The following is a 22,250-nucleotide window of genomic DNA, read 5'->3' on the forward strand; positions in this document are numbered from 1 at the left end:
GTTAGAAATAGCTTAAAGTTTCGCTTTTGCTATCTATTATCTTGGAATATTTTTGCACTGAAGATTTTTTAAAGATTTTCTATATTTCCATAGATAATTTTTTTTTTAATTTGCAGATCTATCGTTTCCTTAAATGTTTCTTTAAATAGCTTTATCAATAGATATTATGACTCAATTTAATCTTGATTAAAATGATAGTTTATCGATTTTCGTATAACAAAAACAAAGTTGGTATCTCATGTATCCTTAGACTTTTATTTTTTATATTTAATTGCCAGAAACTTATTTTTGATATGTATTATAAACTTTGAAACAATTTGGCAAGAAGAGCCAGAATTCTATCTTATGTCATAATTTTTTGAAAATAAACCGCTAAGTTCACAAAGGAATAAATTTTTATTCTTATTAACATATTGTTTTCTTCACGTTATAATACGAATACTGTATACGAATACTGTATACTGTATACGAGAGAATGTACTACGACAGATAATTTTGTAATTCTTTCACGCAATATATTATGAAACAGCTCACGACAATTTGAGAGAGTGGAATCTTTGATATCGTACGTTTAATTCAAACTCCGAAATTAACATAAATTTCCCCGAAATATATGCCGGATTAACGGCTCGTCGGCTTTTTCCATCGCAATTTTTCGCTACTGACGGAAAGATGTGTATTTTTTTTTTCCGCAAGCAAAATGTTCGCGGTCGCGGCACCGCCCTGACGCCACGGGACACGCGGCGAGTCCTCGTATTTTATGCAGTTCACCGCGAAAGCGACTGGCGCGCGGCTATAAACCGTAATGTATTAGCAGGAAAATGCAAATTGAGCGCAAAACCACGGTTCGAAACAATGCTTTTAGTCATGGAGTGGGGATGTCGGTCGGAGAGCGGGCTCATGCACGCGCGCGCGATACCGGCTACTTCGTAAATTAACATTAACCCATTATAAATAAACGGTAACTCAAATTAATGCTAATGCCGGGTCCGCGTAAAACCGATAGAGTTCGATGCAGGCCGAAACATTGCATCGTGCTTATCCGTTACCGATCGCTAAAGTTCATTATAGAGTGTCTCAAGTATCTCTTCTTTCTCTCTCTCCACTCTCGATTGTCAAATATTCGAGACTGGATTAAAAAGAATATTGTTTTGCTATGACACAAGTCATATTTTACTATGAATGCTTGCTAATTAGGAAGTTTTGAATAATTCAATCTCTTAAATTGGCAAATAAATGACAAGACTTTATTTATTATTTCAACTTTTAAACAAAGATTTTACATTTTATAAAAATCTAATTTAAAGCACTTTGTGATATAAAGATGCTTAAAACTGAAAATATAATAATTAAAAAAAGTGGGAATTGTAAAATTAAAATTCCATTAAGAAGATATTAATTCCAAATTTGTGTATGGAATCTGTAGTTGAAGAGACACGTGTGCATATGTTTGGATTATATATTTATACACTACATACATATTAATGTACGCATCAAGTTGGGACAGTATGTATTCTAAACTTTTTTAGCACTTCAATCATTTTAAATTTGAAGTCCGGTTTCTGTATCTCTCTTTCTTTTCCCTCCTCCACTCTGTATCGCTCGATAGTGTGTCATACGCATATTTTTACGTAACAATTCACTGCAATTACATGCGACTGATGGAAGCCCACATGAAATTGACGAGAAGGAATTGCGCGCATATGAAACGCGCGGTGGTGAACGGGAGACGGGAGCATGTGATATCGAATTTCGATACTAAGACGATTCGGGTGTCGTCATTGCCGGCAACGTTTTCGTATCTGACACGTTACCTTGGTTCATTATACGGCGACGCTAACGGCAGGGTGAGAAACGAGGAAAAAGGGAAGGGGAGAGAAGAGAGAGAAAGCTGCAAAAGGATAGATACGCGAGAGGAGGCAAAGATGAGACCGAAAACGAGAAAGAGGGACGAGGGTGGTAAAGAAGAGGGGAGAAAGAGAGAGAGAGACAGAGACAGATCAAAGACACAAGATACGTTATCTGAATTCAAAGCAAACGTTGTAACAATGTTTCGCTTTTGCTACCGCGTATATAACACAAGGTATCGAAACATACGAGCATGCATGCCGTTAGATAGCTGATGGTATCAATTTTCTGTAATATTAAGAATGCCGCTTAAAAGAAAAAGAAGGAGGACGCAACATGTGGCTGTTTTGTGGATATGCGTCTAGTAAATTTTCTGTTTTGTGGATATGCGTCTAGTAAATTTTCTTTCTCGTTATATTACACATTTTTATAAATTTTTTTTTTTATATTTAAATATTTATGTAAATTAAAAAATTTACTTAATAAAATTATATACAGATATGATACTATTGACGAGTTTCACAAAAGTCTGTGGTAACTTGCAAAACTCTTTATGCATAGCATGCGGCTAGAGTCAGAAGCAGGCAAGCTAAAATATATCCAGACGGGGAAAATATAATTTTACATCTTACTGTAAGTGCGTATATTTCCAAATGTCGAAATGTCTACTCAAGCAAAGATCATCGTCGCGTTTTGTCATATATTTTCTCTTTCTCCCTCTTTATCTATCTAATTCGCGTCCGCATCTTTTGGCGTTAATCCAGTTTCCACTCATCGTAGCAAACGCAGTCTCGCACCGACGCTATATAGTGTATACGAACAAGTTTGTTGGTGAAACGGCGCACTATTAAATCCTAACTGCGTTCGCGAGAGCGTGCGGGGCGGCAATGCGCAGTGAATGCACACATTGAATAAATTAGAGAGCTGGATAAACACGCGAGGATCAGCATCAACGTCCCGCCCGTTGGAGAATGGTGCGCACCACCACCCCCGTCTCTCTTGGCCGCTCCGCAATAGCCTTCTCTCGTTTAGTCATCTGCAGCGGCGTGCCGTTTTCGTCATTGTTGCTGGGTGAAAGAGGCTAACGTGCGTCTCTCGCCTGCGCATTTCACTATCCTCGAATTCAGAAGCGCGTCGTAAACGGGTGCAGAATTGTTCATCCGCGTTTCATCCAGGCATCTCTGTCTCGCGGAGCTTCCCCGCGTCATTCCGCGGCCATTTTTGAGAAAGTAACAGTATTACCCGGTTTACACGGTTCACTCGACGCACATACATGGTGCATTTAGGCTACAAACACAACGCGCAGCCCCAGGGGGAGAATTGGTTGTACATGTATAAACACGACGTGTGCGAAGTACACAGCGCGAGATTTACAATGCACGTGAATCAGGCATTTTGATTAACGGCGAAAACAGCGATGCGTCAGTCGGGTGTGCGGGATAATTTCTCAAAGCGATTATCCGCCCGTAGGTCGCGACGCTGTGTCTGATGAGACTGTACCTCACGGCGGTCCATAGTATTTAGACCGTGGCCTAACCCGCTACAGGTCCTGGCACAGGGAAGGCCGGGGAGACGGCGGCGCAATGTAATTAATAGGGAACACAATGGCTGTCTTGCGGAGACCGGGACGGATGGGGGTGGTTTCGGAGGTGGGCGTCTGTACCGAGGCCGCCAAGTAACGCGACGGTCGTAATGCGTCCTGACGGATGCCGGCTGAGGTAGGCGACGTCTCCTTGCGTGGCGGTGACTTCTGGGTCACAATAGAGTTCTCGTCTTTTGCACATTGTGCATCACGACGGCGCGAATGTAGAGCCTTGTATATATACGCATCAGGATCCCGACGAAACTACGGAATTGCAATTTTTCGTCTTCTTTTCTCTTCTCTTTGTTCGGCCATCGTCTCTTTCGCGATCGCGACGCTAATTTTGTCTTCGAAAGTTTCCACGAAATTCTTTTTCCAACAAGAAAGACCGACTTTTTTGTATGAAAAATGCACACGCTGAAATTCATAAAGCGGTGCAAAAAAATTTTGATCGCTCAAGAATTCGCGACAAATTATTTTTTTTATGCTGATAACTTATTAACTAATGTTATTTATGATCAATGACAGTCCAGATTCGAAAAAAGTCACGTAAAAATTGAAAAAAATTCTTTCTAATGTTATTTACAAGTATACATATAAATAAAGTTTATAGGAGTCGCGTGAAGATTTTTATTTATAAATAGATGTGCTTCGATATAAAGGACTTGCATGTTTCACATTCGTGTCAAATCTTTACATGTCGCATTAGGTTATCGCGTTGCCATGCACTAAACACATAACTCGTGCACGCGACTTGCATCTTCGCTTCTTCGAGACGCGCTTACGGATTCAGGCATTGCGCTTGTTGCCTTATCGGCGCGCCGTGTTTTGGTTCTCAGTACTTATCGCGGTCACCGGTATACCGGTTCTACGAGCGTTATCTCAACGTGCGTAATTAACCAGGCGGTGCCGATGTAAACCGTTCGTGGCGAAACAGCCACGGATGGCTCGGCTGACGGCCTCCTAATGGTAATTCTAAGCACGGGCCGACCTTCCCGCACTGCAGTTCCTCAAAGTCTCGGGTAGCTATGCCCCCGTACCAAGACGAATGTGCGCGATGCGCGCACGAACCCGGTGGTTGTTGCATCCCTCCGCGTCCTCCCTGAGGGCTGGCCGCGCCGCGCCGTTGCCAGACGTGAGGGTTGCTGCGGTCTATAACGGCTAAACATGCACGGCTGAGCACGGATAAATGATTCAGAGTTTTGGAAATATGGAAAGTGGAGTGGCTTCTCTTAGGTAGATAGGCAGGAAAGCGCGGAGGCAGAGGGCGGAATACAGTGGTTAGAGGTAGGCGCCTGCCTATCGGGGAGTAGGCGTGCGATTGCCAAGAGTGCTCTCTTTCAGGATATGACCCTAGAATACGTTGTATACACCTCGCCTGGCAGTGGTGGTCATTCCCATGATTTGTCAAGGATCTGCGATGGATTCGCGCGGCCTCTTTTTTCCATCCAGCTCGATCGATGTATCGATGTTACCGTACACGTGAAATATACCATGTTTTACGCCATTCTATAGATATCGCGAGATTCACGGCCGGTCGGATTTATTCTCCCGAATTTGTAATACCGGATCGACAGGCGGGTACTGAGTACGGAACTGGGATTGTATGGTCCGCGATGTATCTCGCCATCGTCGCGGAATATAACGAAATTTCGCGACGGGCCAACGATTTTGACTAATGGGCAGGAAATTGCCGGGTACTCTTCATAAATCAGACAGTCTAGACTTCGATTATGCGGTTGAAACGTTGAGTGCGAGTCGCTTATTGATCGTGCTCTCGATCATCGAAGTTGTTATCGTGCTATAAACAGCCGGGCATAATCGGAATTTGCCGATATGTTCAACCTGCGATTGAAAATACAGTTGCATATACCTATAGGACCTAAATATATTATTGGCGCAAAATATCAATGATACATTATTACTGATGAGGTAAACCATTATGCATTATAGAGACATAAATTATTCAAATTATAGATATATTTAAAACTAATAATAATTATGTGCGTGTATATACATATATTTAAATTTATATATTATTCTGTAAAATATTTATTTTGGTTTGTATTATCTTTTAAACAAGGGGGAATAATTAATAGAAAAAAATCACGACGAGTAATTTTCCTTATTACGTTAATTTCGTTTCTCTCTCGAGAAAATAAATTTTCTTTCAATTTATATCAACGCTGCCTGGCTGGCCTGGTTATGACCGACCCAGTTTACTGCCGGAGGATGATATTCCGTCGTTGAGCGCCTTCGGCTCGGTCTGATCCGAAGCTTACCAAACTTACTCATATCACGCTCTCCATCCAGCCCACGTATATATGTACATATGGGCTTGCGCCTATATCGGGTGGGCATTTACCGAATTGTAAGTGTAAAAGTGGGCGTGGAAGCGATCGGAAATTAGGGAACATGTGGCAAGAGTTTTGAGTGCCGGAATTTCAAAACGTTCCGACAACTCTCGTCGGGCCTTGGAAAGAATTTGAAACTCGTTCGAGCTTTATACGTACATGTCATGATATGCGCGCGTGTATGCACACGTATGAGTGCATATAAATGTAACGTGGGGTAGCGCGTAGCGGAAAATCTGTACTCGATATGAGCCGAGAACCTCTCTCTGACATGTTCATATATTTTATATATTATATATTTTACATATCGCGAATAGAAATATGAAATAAAAGGAAAATATGTATTTTATTAATTTTCATTTTTTTCCTTTTTCAATATATATAAATTAAATGTTATAAATTATATATTATATATTTGTTGGTGCAGATTTTCTCTGTAAGATTAATTTTACATACAAAAAAATTTGGCTTTTTTACAAAACAAATCTTTGTAGTGTCGACATTTTATTAAAAGCTTAGACTATTTGTAAAAAGATTGAATTTACAAAGAGCGAGACATATATATAAAATGATACAAAGATATTTATATTTATAACGTTTGACAGATTATTAAATATTGCTCGAAAAAGGTGTGATAATGTCCATAGAATAAACGCCATTGTGATTTATTATTCATAATACAATGCATAATTCAGTATACATCCGAAAAACATCGTCGGCCCTTTAGCTAGCCTATGTAGGAGGCGGTCAACAACGTCACGTTTCCATTATGGAAATATCTGGTCTAGTCTAATTTCATTTTTGGTAAGCTATGTTCGATATTTATTCAATTATTTTGACCAAGTATTGTATAACCGTCAATATAAGTAACGAAATTTTGATAGTATTCGTGAAAGCACTTATTTCTAGCTTTTATTATTGATATAGAAAATCAATTTATAACCCCGTTAATAGTGGTTATAGAGTATGTATACGGTGTTTTGCACAATTATCACGTTACGTTAATTTTACTATATACCCTTTCATTAATAGGTTATTGCAAATTTAATCAATCATTGTATTATAAACTAGGCGGTTTCCCAACCGTCTTGTTTGTTACGTATACATTTTGCGATTTTCGTAATAATTATTGAGAAATTAATTAAAAAAGATCGATCAAAAAGGGACAACCTATTAATGTGTGTTAGAATGCGAGAATCCATTATGTACCGCTCATACGTAACCGTTGTTATTTGTAGAGCCATACCTTCCAAAACTTTTGAGTTGTCTCTGGGTCGTCCTTTCTCGCCACGCGCTTATACTCACGCGAATTGGTCGATCTTTTTTAATTAATTTCTCAAAAATTATTGCGAAAATTGCAAAATGGTAAAAGATTTTTCTTCTCGATTTCACCTACTCTACCTGCACACGACGGGCGGTGCAATTGACTCTGAACACCCTGTATAAAAATGGTTTTACATTACATACGACCGAAAACAATGGAAACGCGCGGGTGCGCATTTTAATTATAGAAAATTTATATTAATGATTCGTATACCATAATTGGTGTATTTCATAATTCGCTGACGATGCGGTCGGGTGCGGTTTGACCTGATATGAGAGAACCGCGAATCTTTCTCTTTCTCTCTCCGAAAATCAAAACCGCTCCGCTCGCTCTGCTCGCTGAGTGGTTGCCCTTTTTTCGGCAAAATAACGTTAATTGATTGGTAATCGCTCGCGCATGGGTCGCTACGTCATCAAGAATGCATAAATATTTGTTGTTCGAATAGGGTGGGCCGTTAAATGCCGCCGTCATATTGTAGCTATACGGTTATTAAAGCGTCCGCGAATGCCGCGCGAGTTCGTGGCAGCTTTATTCGAATAATTTTCAAGTGGCCCGCTATATATATATATGTATATATATGCATTGGCGGACTCGACCAGTTGCGGCGGAAATTTCAATCCGGATGCGTAAGAGCGGCGGGATGTGTTAAAATGTCGTCGAGCGTTTGTAAAAATTGCCGACTATGTTACGTTATTTTAATTCTTGCCGTGCGCGAGCGCAATCTGCGTGATGTACGAATAAATTTCGAACGTATAGTATGAAGTTTTTATTTAATTCAATTTTATGCAGAAAAATACGCGTAATATCACAAATGTATTTCATTCGTGCGCACGCGCGCACGAATCATGATTTTTCCATATATTTTTCGACAAAACTCTTTCGGCGAAAAAATCATGCGGCCGTAACATCGAATCGGTTTTGGTTCGATACAAAAGTGGGATTTCGGATTTTATAGGCATCCTTTCAACAAAATTGAGAGAATTATTACGCGCGATACACGTGTACGTATCTCCGTCTGAGGGAACGCGCCGCTTGATTCGAGTTGTCGCGCTGGCGTTGGCTCTGTCACCGATTGTTTTCGGATCGAGTGCCAAGACTTGTAGTCGTTCGTCCAGGCGAGAGCTTCTTCTACTTTCATACCTTTTTTTTCTCATTGATTTACCATCCGTAATTTCGTTAAGAGGCCACGAGTCGCTGATTTACGACTCGTCGAATGTTCTAATTCACTTTTCCACCCCCGTTGCTGTATATTCGATCTCTCGCGCGATGCGTGTTTCGACGATATACATCGCTGTTGTTCGCGAGCGAAGCCCGTGAAGATACACTCATCGTTTTGTGGCGCGCGATCGTTTCCGTCTTTCCATCCTATGTGTATGCACAGTGTACGTATCTGGATGTGTGTGATGGGGCGAAAGGAGAGCGCCCGGTAATTGATTGACTCTAATCCCAAACTCTCGTGCGCATCGGCAGTTCCGATGTAATGCGACTTTACGACTTTCGCGATACGCCGTCGTTGAACCGGCTTCCAGGTGTTCTTAGAGTTAGAAGCGTAACGTGGCTGGTCGCGGAGGGAAGTAAATGCGACGACGATACAAGCGCGACGAGGGGCACGTGCGTATTACGTCGTATTTTAATTAATTATTAAACTTGTCGGAAGAAATCGCTCATTCGAGGATCCGGGGTTACTTATTCAGACGTTAAACTTGAACACGTTCGCCCTGTTTATTCCATCGACGCACTGAAACGACTCACGCGGCCTCGTAAAATCACGAGTTTTAGTAGACGGAATCGACTTGCAAATATCGCGAGCGACAGTGATTACAACACTAACGAGACGAAGATAACCTTCGCGAAGTGCGGTCAGACTACTTTGCACATACCTTGACGACAATGGCAAAGTTATATTTAAGTAGAGATATATAAACGGCCGAATATTATGTTTCACGTCGTAAGTGTGCGCGTACTGCTCGGGGGTCAAGTTATATTATAATAATAACGAGGGAAAGGTATATCGTGATGTCCGCGGAAGACCCGGCGGAAGCAGTTTCAGGTCAGATCCTCCTAGAACCTAGAGGAGCCGGCTAAAGAGGAGACGCGCAAAACATTAAGTTGCCTCACGGTACGCTGAAGATTTCCTACTTAGAGAACCGTTCTCTCCCTTGAGAATGCGATGTAGCAAATAATCTTGACTAATTCCGTGCTAATTGGTTATTTCTGTCTCGATAAACCAATCTTTTATAGTTTATCAAATTACAAGTTTTGATTGAAACACTTTATTACAGATTTTATTAATTTATACAGAATCAAAGATACTTTAAATTATTTTCTACTGGAGTATTTGACTTTGTACATTAAATATTCTCTTTCCAACGTCGAAATAGCGCTGAATTCGAAATATATACAATCTTATATATATAATCTTCGAAGCTTGTGAATTTTCTTATCTTTGGAAAAATACTACAAAAAAGATATAATTTTATAATAAATTATTAGAATTATGAAATTAACAAAGAAGAATTTTGTATATATTTTTGCAATTATCCTACATTCAAGAGAATTAATTTCGACACTTTAGATAGATACGGAAGCCGAGAAGAAAGCGACGAAGCGACAAATAATTTTCAGAACATCGCTGGCGGGTAGCATCTTGCTGCATCTGTTTGCTAATGCGCGGCGCTAATCCGGCAAATCCCATGGCACCCTCGCGCATTAAAGTCGGCCTTAGATGAGCCCCGAGATGGCGGAGGAGGAGAGAACGAACGCGTGTTTACGTGAGCATGGCAGTCTCGATGGTAAAGAGACGGAGAGCAAGAAAGAGACGTAGAAAGAGAGAAAAGGGGTGGTAGATGGGTTTACGCGACTAAAGGGCGAAAAGGGCGTTAGACGGAGGAACAACGAGGGATACGGCGCTTGAGGTGGTTGTGTGGTAATACTACTTGGCGATGAGGCTAATATGCATTTGCTCGACCCGACCAAAGTTCACTTAGATCGCATTGCATTGCATTACCCGGTATTACAATGGTGCTCCATCTCGTAACAGAGAGGCCGACTGGTGGAGAAGGAAAAGGAGAAGGAGGAGGAAAAGGAGAAAAAGGTGAAAAAGGTGAAAAAGGCAAAAATGAAGCCTCCGGTTACTTCGTGCGTCCCTTATCACCCTCCCCTACTATATTGTCGGTCAGCGTATCCTCTGACCTTTACGTTCTCCCGCGATGTGACCAATACCGTCAAAGGTAAAGGGGTAACGCATGCTTAATAATTTACGTGGCACAAGTGGCCTGGAACTTTCCCGTGAGTTATGTCATACTTGCCTATGCATTCTCGCACGCGTGGACACTAGACCGTGTCTCGACACACATATCCATACATCCACACATACATCCACAAATACGTATACGAATTGGCTGGTCAATACTAGCCAGTGATGCCGTATTTTCATGTGTATATGTATGTATATATGTATGTGTGTGTACAAGTTGGAGAGAACTGCCAAGGTAACAGCATCCTACGTGCGTGAGTTATTGCACATAGGCTTTCTAGGGCATGCGCGTCTGATATCGCAGGGTTATATTTTTTGGGTGCCTTTCCCGGCGATGGTGTCTTCGCCACTACCGGGATACGTCGGGCTGGTTGGATAGTATATATATAAACTGAGTATACACTATGTAATACCGTGACGATGAGAGTAGGCTCGGCAGAGTGTGCCCGCTATAAATCATGCGTGACTTAACTCGCTTTTGGCGTATATCGGGCGGTGAAAAAAACGGACCGCTGGCTAAGTTCGTAATTCTCGCTGCTACCGAAAATGTTGCAGTCTCTGACAACCCGAGAATGTCAGATATACATACTCCCAATAGGAAGAGAAAGCCGTGATTAATTCCCCGGCGAGAGTACTTTCCTCTGAAAAACGGTTGCGTTCCATCTCCCAGTTCTGAAAACTGTTAGTTCTCTTTCGTATTGCCCGATTCGTGTGTGTATCGGTTTGCGTAGAACCAATAAAACGCTCTTTTATCTACACGGTGTCTAAAAATTTCAAATAGTTCTTTTTATACTCATTGATTCTTATATCGTGCAATTTAAAATTGTCTTTTTACAAAAATATGAAGACATCATCGATTTTTAAACAGGAATCCTTGAAAACCTAGAGATCTAAAAACTAAACTGTAGATGAGAATAAAAGTGAATAATGAAACATTATTATTCATTTAATTTCGGCCTTATTTTAACAAAGTTTCAATTTTAAAGATTAGATCTAAAGAGTTTAAAGCTGTAAAACAAAATAGTGATTAATTCAACTTTTGTTAAGAAATTATTTTGAATTTATTGAAGAAATTGTTAAACGTAAAAATTTAGTGAGACACCCTATATAGAAATACCGATAATACCGCTCGCGCTTTTTGTCCTAATCGTAACATTATCTACGGACCATAGCGCACTTTTTGCAGATCACATTTCGCATCTCCGCCGTTCGGTGAGAAATTCGTACACTTTCGGGCAATTTCCTCGCAACTATAAATCAACGTCGTCGAGTTTATCGCGTGTACGTTGAGCGTTGTCGATGTCGAACATTCTTCGCACCTTTCTCGCCATGGTTTCATTATAGCGAAAAATATAAATCAATAAGATTTACAGGCGGAGTCGCTGCATGTTGCATTGAGCGACACGTCATTGATCCTCCAATATTTCGAGATTGACGTAACAGCAAGCTTGTCCCGATGTCAGCGGAATCCCGAAAAGCTTTCCAAACTACATCAAATTTTTCATAAAAGTATAGCGAAGGTTGCGCAGTAGAATTACGTCGCACATTATTAATATATTGCGTCGATTAAATACTTAAAAATTGAAATGCCGTGAATGATATAAAACGATATAAAAAGCACGCTTATAGAAAAATTATAATAAGTTAGCATAATTTTATCTCTATAAAGACTTTCTGAATATTTTTTTATCATTATTTTATTACTTTATAAAAACTCAATCTTTTTGAGAGCATATTTATAATAAAAGCTAGTATACACTAAATAATTCCAAATAAAATTTACAAAAAATTTGTTATAGTGTTCTTATATACGCACGAACAAACTAGCGCGAGTTTTTATGTAAATTATAGATATACTTATATATTCGCTTTGTGTGCAACATGATATCATTTTCAATACTTGAATTCTATACTAAGGGGATGAATATTTGTGAAGAGGTGTTTGTTTCATCCCGATTCTTTCTCGCGACAGCCTGGATGTGCGAGCGAGGTAGCTTTTAAACAGAAACAAAGAGCTACTTCACCGGTCGGCTGAACGTTGCGAGCGTAATACTTGGGCAAACCATTGTGCCGATCGCGTTTTTCCCTCCATGAGATGGAAAAAACGATGTTTTCTTTCCGCCCCCGAGGAGTTGCATTAACCTCGCCCACCCTCGTTTTCTCCTTAGAGAAGAACGGGGATCGATAAGCGTGAAGCCTGGCACATATGTTCTAACTAAATTTGGAGATACGTGCGCCCGATGTTGCTTCTCATGCGTATACATGCAGGCACCGTGTTCCTGGCAACAATGGCAGCGCCCGGTCGTCGCGCAAACCGTGATGTTTAAATGCAGGTATTTTGCATCGCGGATATTCGCATTTATAGATATCAGCCTGGTTGGGCTGGTAGTTGTCGTTTCAACGAGGCTGAATATTGTAACGTAGGAAATGGAACGAAAAAGCTTGTCACACGTGCTCGCGCAACGCGGTGTTCAGAGAGAAAGAGAGAGAGTGTGAGGGGGGAGGGGAAGAGAGGAAGATACCCAGATAAATAGACCGTCGCGTTTCGCGTAACGTTACCAGTCGAATGTTTTCGAAAGCGCCGATTTTATTGTATACGGCGAATAGAGACGCGAATCTCGTTTCCGCGTGTGAGGCACTTGCGTGCAGAAATGGAGAGTCACCCACACACGCGCGACTCACCATTAAAGAGGCGTGCACATTTGCACGCACTCGGCCAAGTATGCGACGTGCTTACCAGAAAGGGTCGACATAGTACGATGCGATTGAGTATCGCACGAGGCGATGACTCAGCTCGCCAACCCCTGCAAGACAGGGGACCATTATGCCAGGTACCCTTTTCAGCGCAGCTATAGCAAAAGCGGCGCCCATAAAAGCGGCGTAACGCCGATTGCTGTGATATATTTTTATCGAACGCGAGGAGGAATGAAAGATCAGGTCATGCGAACGCGATTAACTTTCGTATTTAATTGATCAGCGTACGCGGTGCTACGAGTTAATATATCACCGTATTTTTCTTTCCTTTCGTTAATCTGATTTACGATATAATCGTATTAAAAAGCTGGCATACGGCTGTTTCATGAAATTATGTTATTATGCAATTGACATTTTCGTATAAAAGTTATCTGATTTAAAAGTTTTATATTTTTCTTTTTAAAAAAGATGTTTTATGATTTAAACTGAAATTTTAATCTCTTTTTTATTTTTAAATTATATTGTACGACTGTTATCTCTTTTTAGAGATGTCGTCCATCTTTCGTTCTAATACTATCATGCTCGATAATCGCCGCCTTGGCATGATTCGAAGATCCGTACTGCCAGAATCCAATTTCGATGCGAATTCGGGTGAATGGGGCATCAGAGATTAAGGGCGGTCCGTGAAAATGGATGGTGCACATGCTACGAGGGATGGTGGGTAGGCTAATAAGAGGGAGCAAAGACGCCCTCGCTTTGCCCGGCAAGGTCTCGGCACAGGGGAAAATGCGCCCCTCGTGCATAGAGATGGGGTGACGTCGTCACAGGGGCGGCTCGCAGGACAAGAGGGGTAAGGGATATGTTTGTATGTATTTGTGTGGGTGTGTATGTGTGTGTATATATGTAATTTCCCCGTGGACGGTAGCGTCAGGGTGTGCGGTGCCGATCGGGCCGAGGGTCGTTCAACCATCAGTGTTGTCTCGTGTCTCGTGCAGCGTGTCGTAGTTCTGTTGTTCTCTCGTGATCGTGAACGTGCTGTACTTGTGATCGTTTTAGTTTAGGATATCGTCATAGGTAAAGCAACCGATCACCATCGGCGAACGGTCACGCGGCGGAAGTAATCTGCGCATCTGTCATCCGGACAGAGATATTCAACGTGATAAACTGGGTCTCGGAAACTAGAACAGCTACGTATACGAAATTAAGAATTAAAGGGGAAATACTCGAATCGATTTCGAGTTGCTACGTGCGTGGGAGTCACTCTCTACAAGTCATCGCTCTTGGATGCTAAAGTTTACTTAAGATAAAGTTACTGAGTTTTCGGCTGATAACGCTAAATTTCGTGGTTCGAGGATAGCAGAATACTTTGCCGTCACATTTAAATAGAGATGTTTGTGCTGTGAAAGTGTAGTATCGTAACCGGCGTATTTGTAATAATATCTTTGTTATTGGATATATTTCTAAACACTTTCGACTAAACATTTTCGTATTGAAAATATCAAAAACATCTTGAATTCGAGAAACATTTTGTTATTATCATAAGCGATATATGTATATTTAGTGATATCGATACCGTTTTCATCGGATGATTTCTTGCGTAGCCTTGTGCAACTGGTGCTCGTGCACATGCGCATACGTGAAATCGTCTATCCGTAAGCTCCGATCAGCTGTGAGCAAACGCGTAGGTGTCAACGTGCATGAAGAGTGCACTTTGTACTGCTTGACGCAATATAATATTAATAAAATAATTATAATAAAATAAACCACACACATCAGTAATGACTTAAAAAAAAACAACGACAAACAGCGGTATCGATTATTCGATTATATTTTCATTTTACGTGGATACATAGTGTTGCGAAACAATCATATATACTGTAATAATTTTGACGAGTTCATCTTCGACGGCTATTGACTATTTAATTATATTCCTCGTTGCAAAATTCATTAATTGTTGCACATTATTACATTAGACTTTCTTCCATCTACTTTTTCTCCCATTCTCTATTCCTCTCTCTTTCTTGTTAAATACAATACTTTCCTGTCCGCTCATCGCATTATTCGCTTTTTATCCTCTTCGTACGGTCGTCCTATCTCGCTTCTCCATTCTCTTGCCGTTTTCCGCCAGCGCGCCTCGCTCTATTTTTCGTTCCTACGAAGATTACGCTATCGTGTATTTTTTATCGAGCTCCTGATTAAAACCAGACCACTCTACCGACCACCCGTTAACTGCTCGCTGCTTCGTGACCGCCGTTTTCGGCGAATTACGCCCCCGTTTCACGACAACCCTCCATTCGCTCGAAGACGAGAGTTAACAAGTACCTCCGTGACGGTCGATCTCCCCTCTTTCTGCCTCCTTCATATGTCAAGTACTCACTGACTCCGTTGCGGTCGCGCTTTATGTGCGAGGCGATAAGTAATCAGCGAGCTTCATCGTCGCTCGAGGCCACGTGGTGACCGGTGTCCGTCTTTGAAGGTGAAAGGAAAAAAAGCTGCAAGGGTGGTGTGCGTGCGTTGAAAGGCAAATTTTGGTGAGGTGACAGTGAAACTTAGCTCCGTGAAACCTTTTCTTATTTGAGCTAAGAAATGCTCATACCCGTCTCGACGTCGCCATCATCCAGCAACGGTGAAGGCGCCATCAAGCTCTTTGTCGGACAGATACCGCGTCATCTCGAAGAGGACGCCCTTCGTCCAATGTTCGAGGAATTCGGCAAGATCTACGAATTCACCGTTCTCAAGGATAAATATACGGGACTACACAAGGGTAAGACTCAAAACACGCGATACAGAATTCTAAATTAATTAAAAAGAAACCCAGTTGGAGAAGAGATTACGAATTATTTTGAAAATTTATAAAAAGTTTGTCTTGGATTACGAGAAGCTCCACGACAAAAATTAAAAGTAACTTTTTCAGAGAAACATCAGAAATAAAATTCCACGTTGGCAGCGTATTAAAATTTTTAATCTGGTTCTCATACAAACGTTAGAGAGAAAAACTATTATATAACGTCCACGTTTCTGCGAAATGTCATTTAGCGGTGGCACGACGTCGCGCGCCAACGTTACGAAATTATTTTTACGAAATACCGCAGTCGCCGGCCACTAAATCCAAGCGGCCGGGCGCTCATTAATTTTTCAGCCGCGCAAGGACACGTAGAACTCGTTGCGTCGAGTGAAGCGTAATTCCGGCGGTAACGATGAAGCGAGAGCACGCGCGCGCACGCGTGCAAGCACACCCTCGGCGGCTTTCGAAGCGCGACCGGGAGATTAATCAGGATTTATTCTTTTGTCCCCCGCGACGTAGTATATGGCGTCCGGGGGCCGCGGTCAGGGTCGCGCGGAGAAGCGCGCGCGAGAGAGAGAGAGAGAGAGAGAGAGAGAGGGGGGGATGAAGGGCTGTACAGGGAAATGAGGGAAGGGAAGTCAGGGAAGGGAAGTCAGGGAAGGGATCGTGCGAGAGCGTGCTAAGCCGCGGCGAAACAATAAATTTCGCGGGCATTCACGTCGATCGCCGAGAGGATGAGCCGACGTCGACGATCGACGGCCTTTGTTGGTCGACCGTAAGCCATCCTCTCCTTCCACCTACCCGATGCAACACCCTACTGTGCGCCGTTTCCTCTCCCCGTTTCCTCTTTTGCTGTCCCCATCCTCCCGCGCGATGCACCAGCCAGACGTCGACGAACCTGATACAATGAGACAGCGCTCGTGGACGTGTTTCGGGCTGTTTCCGCGGCGGAAACTTGCCCCGGAAACTGGGACTTTAACACCGACGTGCCCGATTACCAGTCACAGCCTCTCCTTGACAACGGGCTATCCAACGCCATCATTCGATCCACGATGCTCGAATTACGACAGGAACGCGTTACGCGATACCTTTGTACGGTACTCGAGGTACGGTGAGGGGAAATGGTGGGCGAGACGAGAGAGAATGATACGCGGAAAAGAGCAGAGGCCAGAGAGGAAAGCTTTACTGTCGTCGCGCGGTACTAAGGGTATGGTTGGGATTTTCGAGGGGTATTTGGAAAAATGAGACAACGCTCCGAGACCGGTTGGATCGTCTTCATGAATTGTGCATCAGTCGGAAAGCCGAGCGCCGTGCGATACCGCGCGGAAATTCGGTCCCGGCGGCCGCTTCGTTATTCCGGAGCCGATTTTGTAATGGAGAAGTCATGTTATTCGATACTTATCAATAATGGAGGACGCGCGCGATATGGTGGCAAAAATTTCAAACGCGCTAGTTGTCCACATAGTCGTATAAAGCTTAACTTGGCTACGAGATAGAGACGAAAGAGAGAGAGAGAGAGAGAGAGAGAGAGAGAGAGAGAGAGGGGGATGAAGGGCTGTACAGGGAAATGAGGGAAGGGAAGTCAGGGAAGGGAAGTCAGGGAAGGGATCGTGCGAGAGCGTGCTAAGCCGCGGCGAAACAATAAATTTCGCGGGCATTCACGTCGATCGCCGAGAGGATGAGCCGACGTCGACGATCGACGGCCTTTGTTGGTCGACCGTAAGCCATCCTCTCCTTCCACCTACCCGATGCAACACCCTACTGTGCGCCGTTTCCTCTCCCCGTTTCCTCTTTTGCTGTCCCCATCCTCCCGCGCGATGCACCAGCCAGACGTCGACGAACCTGATACAATGAGACAGCGCTCGTGGACGTGTTTCGGGCTGTTTCCGCGGCGGAAACTTGCCCCGGAAACTGGGACTTTAACACCGACGTGCCCGATTACCAGTCACAGCCTCTCCTTGACAACGGGCTATCCAACGCCATCATTCGATCCACGATGCTCGAATTACGACAGGAACGCGTTACGCGATACCTTTGTACGGTACTCGAGGTACGGTGAGGGGAAATGGTGGGCGAGACGAGAGAGAATGATACGCGGAAAAGAGCAGAGGCCAGAGAGGAAAGCTTTACTGTCGTCGCGCGGTACTAAGGGTATGGTTGGGATTTTCGAGGGGTATTTGGAAAAATGAGACAACGCTCCGAGACCGGTTGGATCGTCTTCATGAATTGTGCATCAGTCGGAAAGCCGAGCGCCGTGCGATACCGCGCGGAAATTCGGTCCCGGCGGCCGCTTCGTTATTCCGGAGCCGATTTTGTAATGGAGAAGTCATGTTATTCGATACTTATCAATAATGGAGGACGCGCGCGATATGGTGGCAAAAATTTCAAACGCGCTAGTTGTCCACATAGCCGTATAAAGCTTAACTTGGCTACGAGGTAGAGACGAAAGAGAGAGAGAGAGAGAGAGAAAAAGATAGAAAGCGCGCGGCTGTCGCAGAAAATCCGCGCGGTTAGAAATTCGCCGGCTCTGAAAATAACGGACTTTACCGGGCTCTACAAAGCGCCAACGTTACCTTTCGGCGGTCTCCGTTTATTTAATTTGCAGGAAAAATGGACGCAATCCGCTCGCCTGACCGTAGCCGGGTATGGGGTCGGAGACGAGGGGGGCAACGTAGGTATTTTACAATAAATATCCGGCCGATAAGCTGCACACAATCCCGGCGCATAGAGGAGGAGGGCGAACGCATTTTTATTTTTGTAAGCACGCGGAATTTATGGTTGACGAATGGTCGTTCGAGTTTTTGCCTGGAAATAGCTCGTTAATCTTTCGAATTATCCTCCCTTCCAACTTTGCCGAGTTGCGCGGCTCACGGCGTCCACAACTCAACGATTTTCCATTGTTACATCCGCGGAAATACCGAGGAAAATTCTATATTCTAAACAATACGAATATTCTCATAAACTTTCATCAAGATATTGTGTATACCTTCGCTAATGTGAAATTAGTTGTTTGTATGGTGCTTATCTGAAAGCAGAGAGACTTTAAAACAGATAGAAGCTGGATAATTTGACTATTATTATTTCAAGAATTTGGCATTTATAAATCAATTAAAGCAATTTATAATTATGCATTAAGCAAAACATAATAGCTTTGTCAAACCAAAGCATTAACTTTAATATTGCAGGTATATATTTCAATGATACTAATTAAATTGTCAGGTTTATACATATTGTATATATATACATATGTACATATATTTTTAGAAATTTTGAATATTTTTCTTTCAATTATGCTCTCATTCTTTTTGAGAAAGTTTTTCGTTGAATTATCGTATCGATTTAGCTCGACGAAATAAACGGCAGGCAAGGAAAATGATTTTATCAAATGCATTCGCTCGCATTGATGCACGTCCACTGAATCAAATAATTCCATGTCTACATACATTAAGAGGCCGGACTTAAATTTGTACCGATACGAATCAACCGCGGTGCAATTTCAGTAATTTTGTAAAATTTTGTAAAATACGTTGCTGAAGCATAATAATGCACTTATCAAGATATATATTATTAAAACTATGAGGTTATTTGTATCGTGAGATCAGTTGTTAAATTAATCATATATTCACTCCAAACTAGATTGTGAACTGAATAAATAATCTATTAGCACATATCACATAGCTAGAATTAGAAAATTTCTATATATAAATCTAAATTGAAATTCGATTTCTAACAGATATCGTATTTTATGATATTTTCAATAAATATTATCATCTCGGTAAATTGCAAAAATAGTTGAACATCATTGTATGATACGTAGTTTTTCCTTAACAGCCGTCTGAAAGCGGCGCGGGTAAGGTTTCTTTTTGTTTCAACCTTTCACGGGACCGCGTTGCAGCACGAAGATAGAAGGACGCGAAGGGAAGATGCGGAGAGAGATGGGCCCGAGTTAGGGAAAGGTAATGCTCGACGGTGACGAGGCTGCAACCGACACGGCAGTCTCGTAGTTTCGAAACAGCTCTCCAATTTTAATGAGACCCGTCTATTTCCCCGCGATTCTGTCTCCGTGTTACGGCTTACCTTTGTGTAATTATATTTTGATTCCCCTAGCTGTGCGCGCGCGCATCCTGTCTCTTCCCTCTCGGTTCGCTTCATTCTCTTCCTCTCTCACCGTCCGCGCCTCATCCGGTTGCGGATTCCAGCTCCTGCCCTCCTCGTTATCAATTTATACGCTTTCTCTCCCCTCCTTTCTGTTGTTTTTCTGTCATACATTGATACCATCTCGAATGTACGCGAGCACTGGTAAGGAAGCGTTATTTTCATTTCGTAACAGTGTCAAGCTATTTTTCACCCTGTCTGAAGACATAGTGACCTACCCTCATCTAGTTACCCTCGTCTGCCTCGTTCTTATTGTGGCACGTTTGTCTCCGGATTGAATTACGACTCGGTTTAAATAAAAAACCGCTCGCGCTCCACCTCTTTGTAGGCGGGAGTTTGGTTTTGCATCTTCTTTATCCCGGTGCCCGCTCCATTGGCCGCCACTTCGGCATCCGTACTTAATTACTGGGTAGTTACGATACTTCGGTGACTTCCCGTCGTCGGTATTCGAGAGGCGTTTCTACCCCATCTCTGTTCTCCCTTGTCTCGCTGCCAGCGTTGCTGTACGTACTAATGAACGGGCTGAATTGTAACTTCGGCGAATAAGGAAATAATTCAGTTGTTTCGCCACAATCACGGATATTCGATTTGCCCGCGATTTCTTAATCGAGTTGCGTATTTCGTCGGAGAAATCATGACGCTAGGTTTCGTAGCCTAGAAGGCTACGATCCCATGGCGATTTTCTTACGATCTACTGAAGCCTTTAAAGAGAAAAGCTGCTGTAACTTTCGTTTTGGCTTCAATAATGAAGATCTCGGCGTTACTGGCGATTTCGACGACGGTCGAACAAAACGGTCGCATTTTCTTTCAATTGCAAGCATTCGCCCGTTTACGAGAGAGGATTTAAAGAAGGCACGTTCGATTTATCGGTACACACACATATTTATATATATGTACGTGTGTATGTGTGTGTGTGTATAGTATATATTGATTCGGGTGATAACTATGAGTTTAACTCTCGCGAATGGTTTGCTCGTTTCAGCGTATTTAACAGTAGAGCGTACCAGGAAGGGCTCAGCTGCCGGGGTGGTTGGCACATGGGGACCATGGCACACGCCATTACAATGGCAACCAACCCCACCAGCGACCTTTCCGCAATCTCCCTTCCCTCTTTCTCTCTTTTTGTCTCTCTTTCTCTTTTTCTCTCTCTCTCTCTCTCTCTTTTTCTCTCTTCCTCATTCTCTTGGCGCGAGGTGCACGAGGGTTGGAGGGTTGTCCGTCCGTCCGTCCGTCCGTCCATCCGTCCGTCTCTCCCGTCGCGTGCACGGACGTATGTTATCCTACTTTTTTGCCGCAGGCTCTCTACATCCGTCTCTCTTTCCGTCCCGTCCGACGGATCGATCGAGAGTGCATGCATCGCACTCTCACTCATTGGGGATTGACGGGATCATACGACGATGTTAGCGTCCATGATGAAATGTTACACTCGTTTGTCGCGTGTAAATCTGTCGACGCGATATTCTTTGCGTGATCAAACGATCCTTATCACTGTAGGAACTAACGCGCGACATTGCGTGTAGCGTAAGTATTAGAGAGAAACAAAATAGGATTTTACTGTGATCTACGTCAGGATCTAAAATAAGAATTTAATGTAAAACGATTAAAATGTTTGAAAATCAACAAAAATTTCGCACGATGTAATTTCGATCTAATAATAAAATAATAATTATATTATAATAATCTTCATTCTATGAGATTTTCACATTAAATATTATCGAGAAGGAAAGAAAATCCAGTGCCTACCTTTTTATCATTACCTCGCTCTCTTATCTCTACATATCGAGAGTTTCGTCTCGTGCACCCGCGCGGGATGAAGAATGCGAAATCCATTGAGAATATAATACGCGAATAGGTTGTTCCGGCGTAAACATCAGGCGAGAGACGGTAGAGATGAGAGGAAAGAGCGAGAAAGCCGAGTGCGCGATAGTAGAATGGGTTACGGGCGAACACTCGCGTAAGAAGGATTTGCACGATAGAAGGGGAAAGACGCTGGGGAAATAAGGTAATACCTGCGGCTTTGTCTCGATCGGGAGCAAGGAGAGTCGCTGTAAAGGAAAATACGAAAAGGGATAAGTAGTGCTGCCTTTCCCTTCTCTCTCTTTCTCTCTTTTTCAATCTCTCTCTTTCTCTCTCTCCTTCTCTGGTCTTTCGTTATTACATCGAAAGGAGAGCAGACGGCTATTGCGCTGGTATCAAACTAAAATTACACTCTCGCACGGCACGGGGGTGGGGTGGGGAGGGGGGTTAGTGGG

General features: G+C 42.8%; 2 protein-coding genes across 2 annotated transcripts in view; both read left to right on the forward strand.

Moving 5' to 3' along the window:
* LOC115234611 (CUGBP Elav-like family member 4) overlaps positions 1 to 22,250 on the forward strand; it is a 714,297-nt gene that overhangs the window by 59,739 nt on the left and 632,308 nt on the right. The gene's annotated exons all lie outside the window — the stretch shown is intronic.
* Positions 15,645 to 22,250, forward strand: part of LOC115234612 (30S ribosomal protein 2, chloroplastic-like) — a 9,905-nt gene continuing 3,299 nt past the window's right edge. The window contains exon 1 of the mRNA XM_029805809.1: positions 15,645 to 15,822. Coding sequence (XP_029661669.1) covers positions 15,645 to 15,822 — 178 coding nt within the window. The remainder of the gene's footprint in view (positions 15,823 to 22,250) is intronic.

This window comes from Formica exsecta, unplaced genomic scaffold (genome assembly GCF_003651465.1).
Source record: "Formica exsecta isolate Colony F162 unplaced genomic scaffold, ASM365146v1 scaffold201, whole genome shotgun sequence".
Classification (NCBI taxonomy): Eukaryota; Metazoa; Arthropoda; class Insecta; order Hymenoptera; family Formicidae; genus Formica; species Formica exsecta.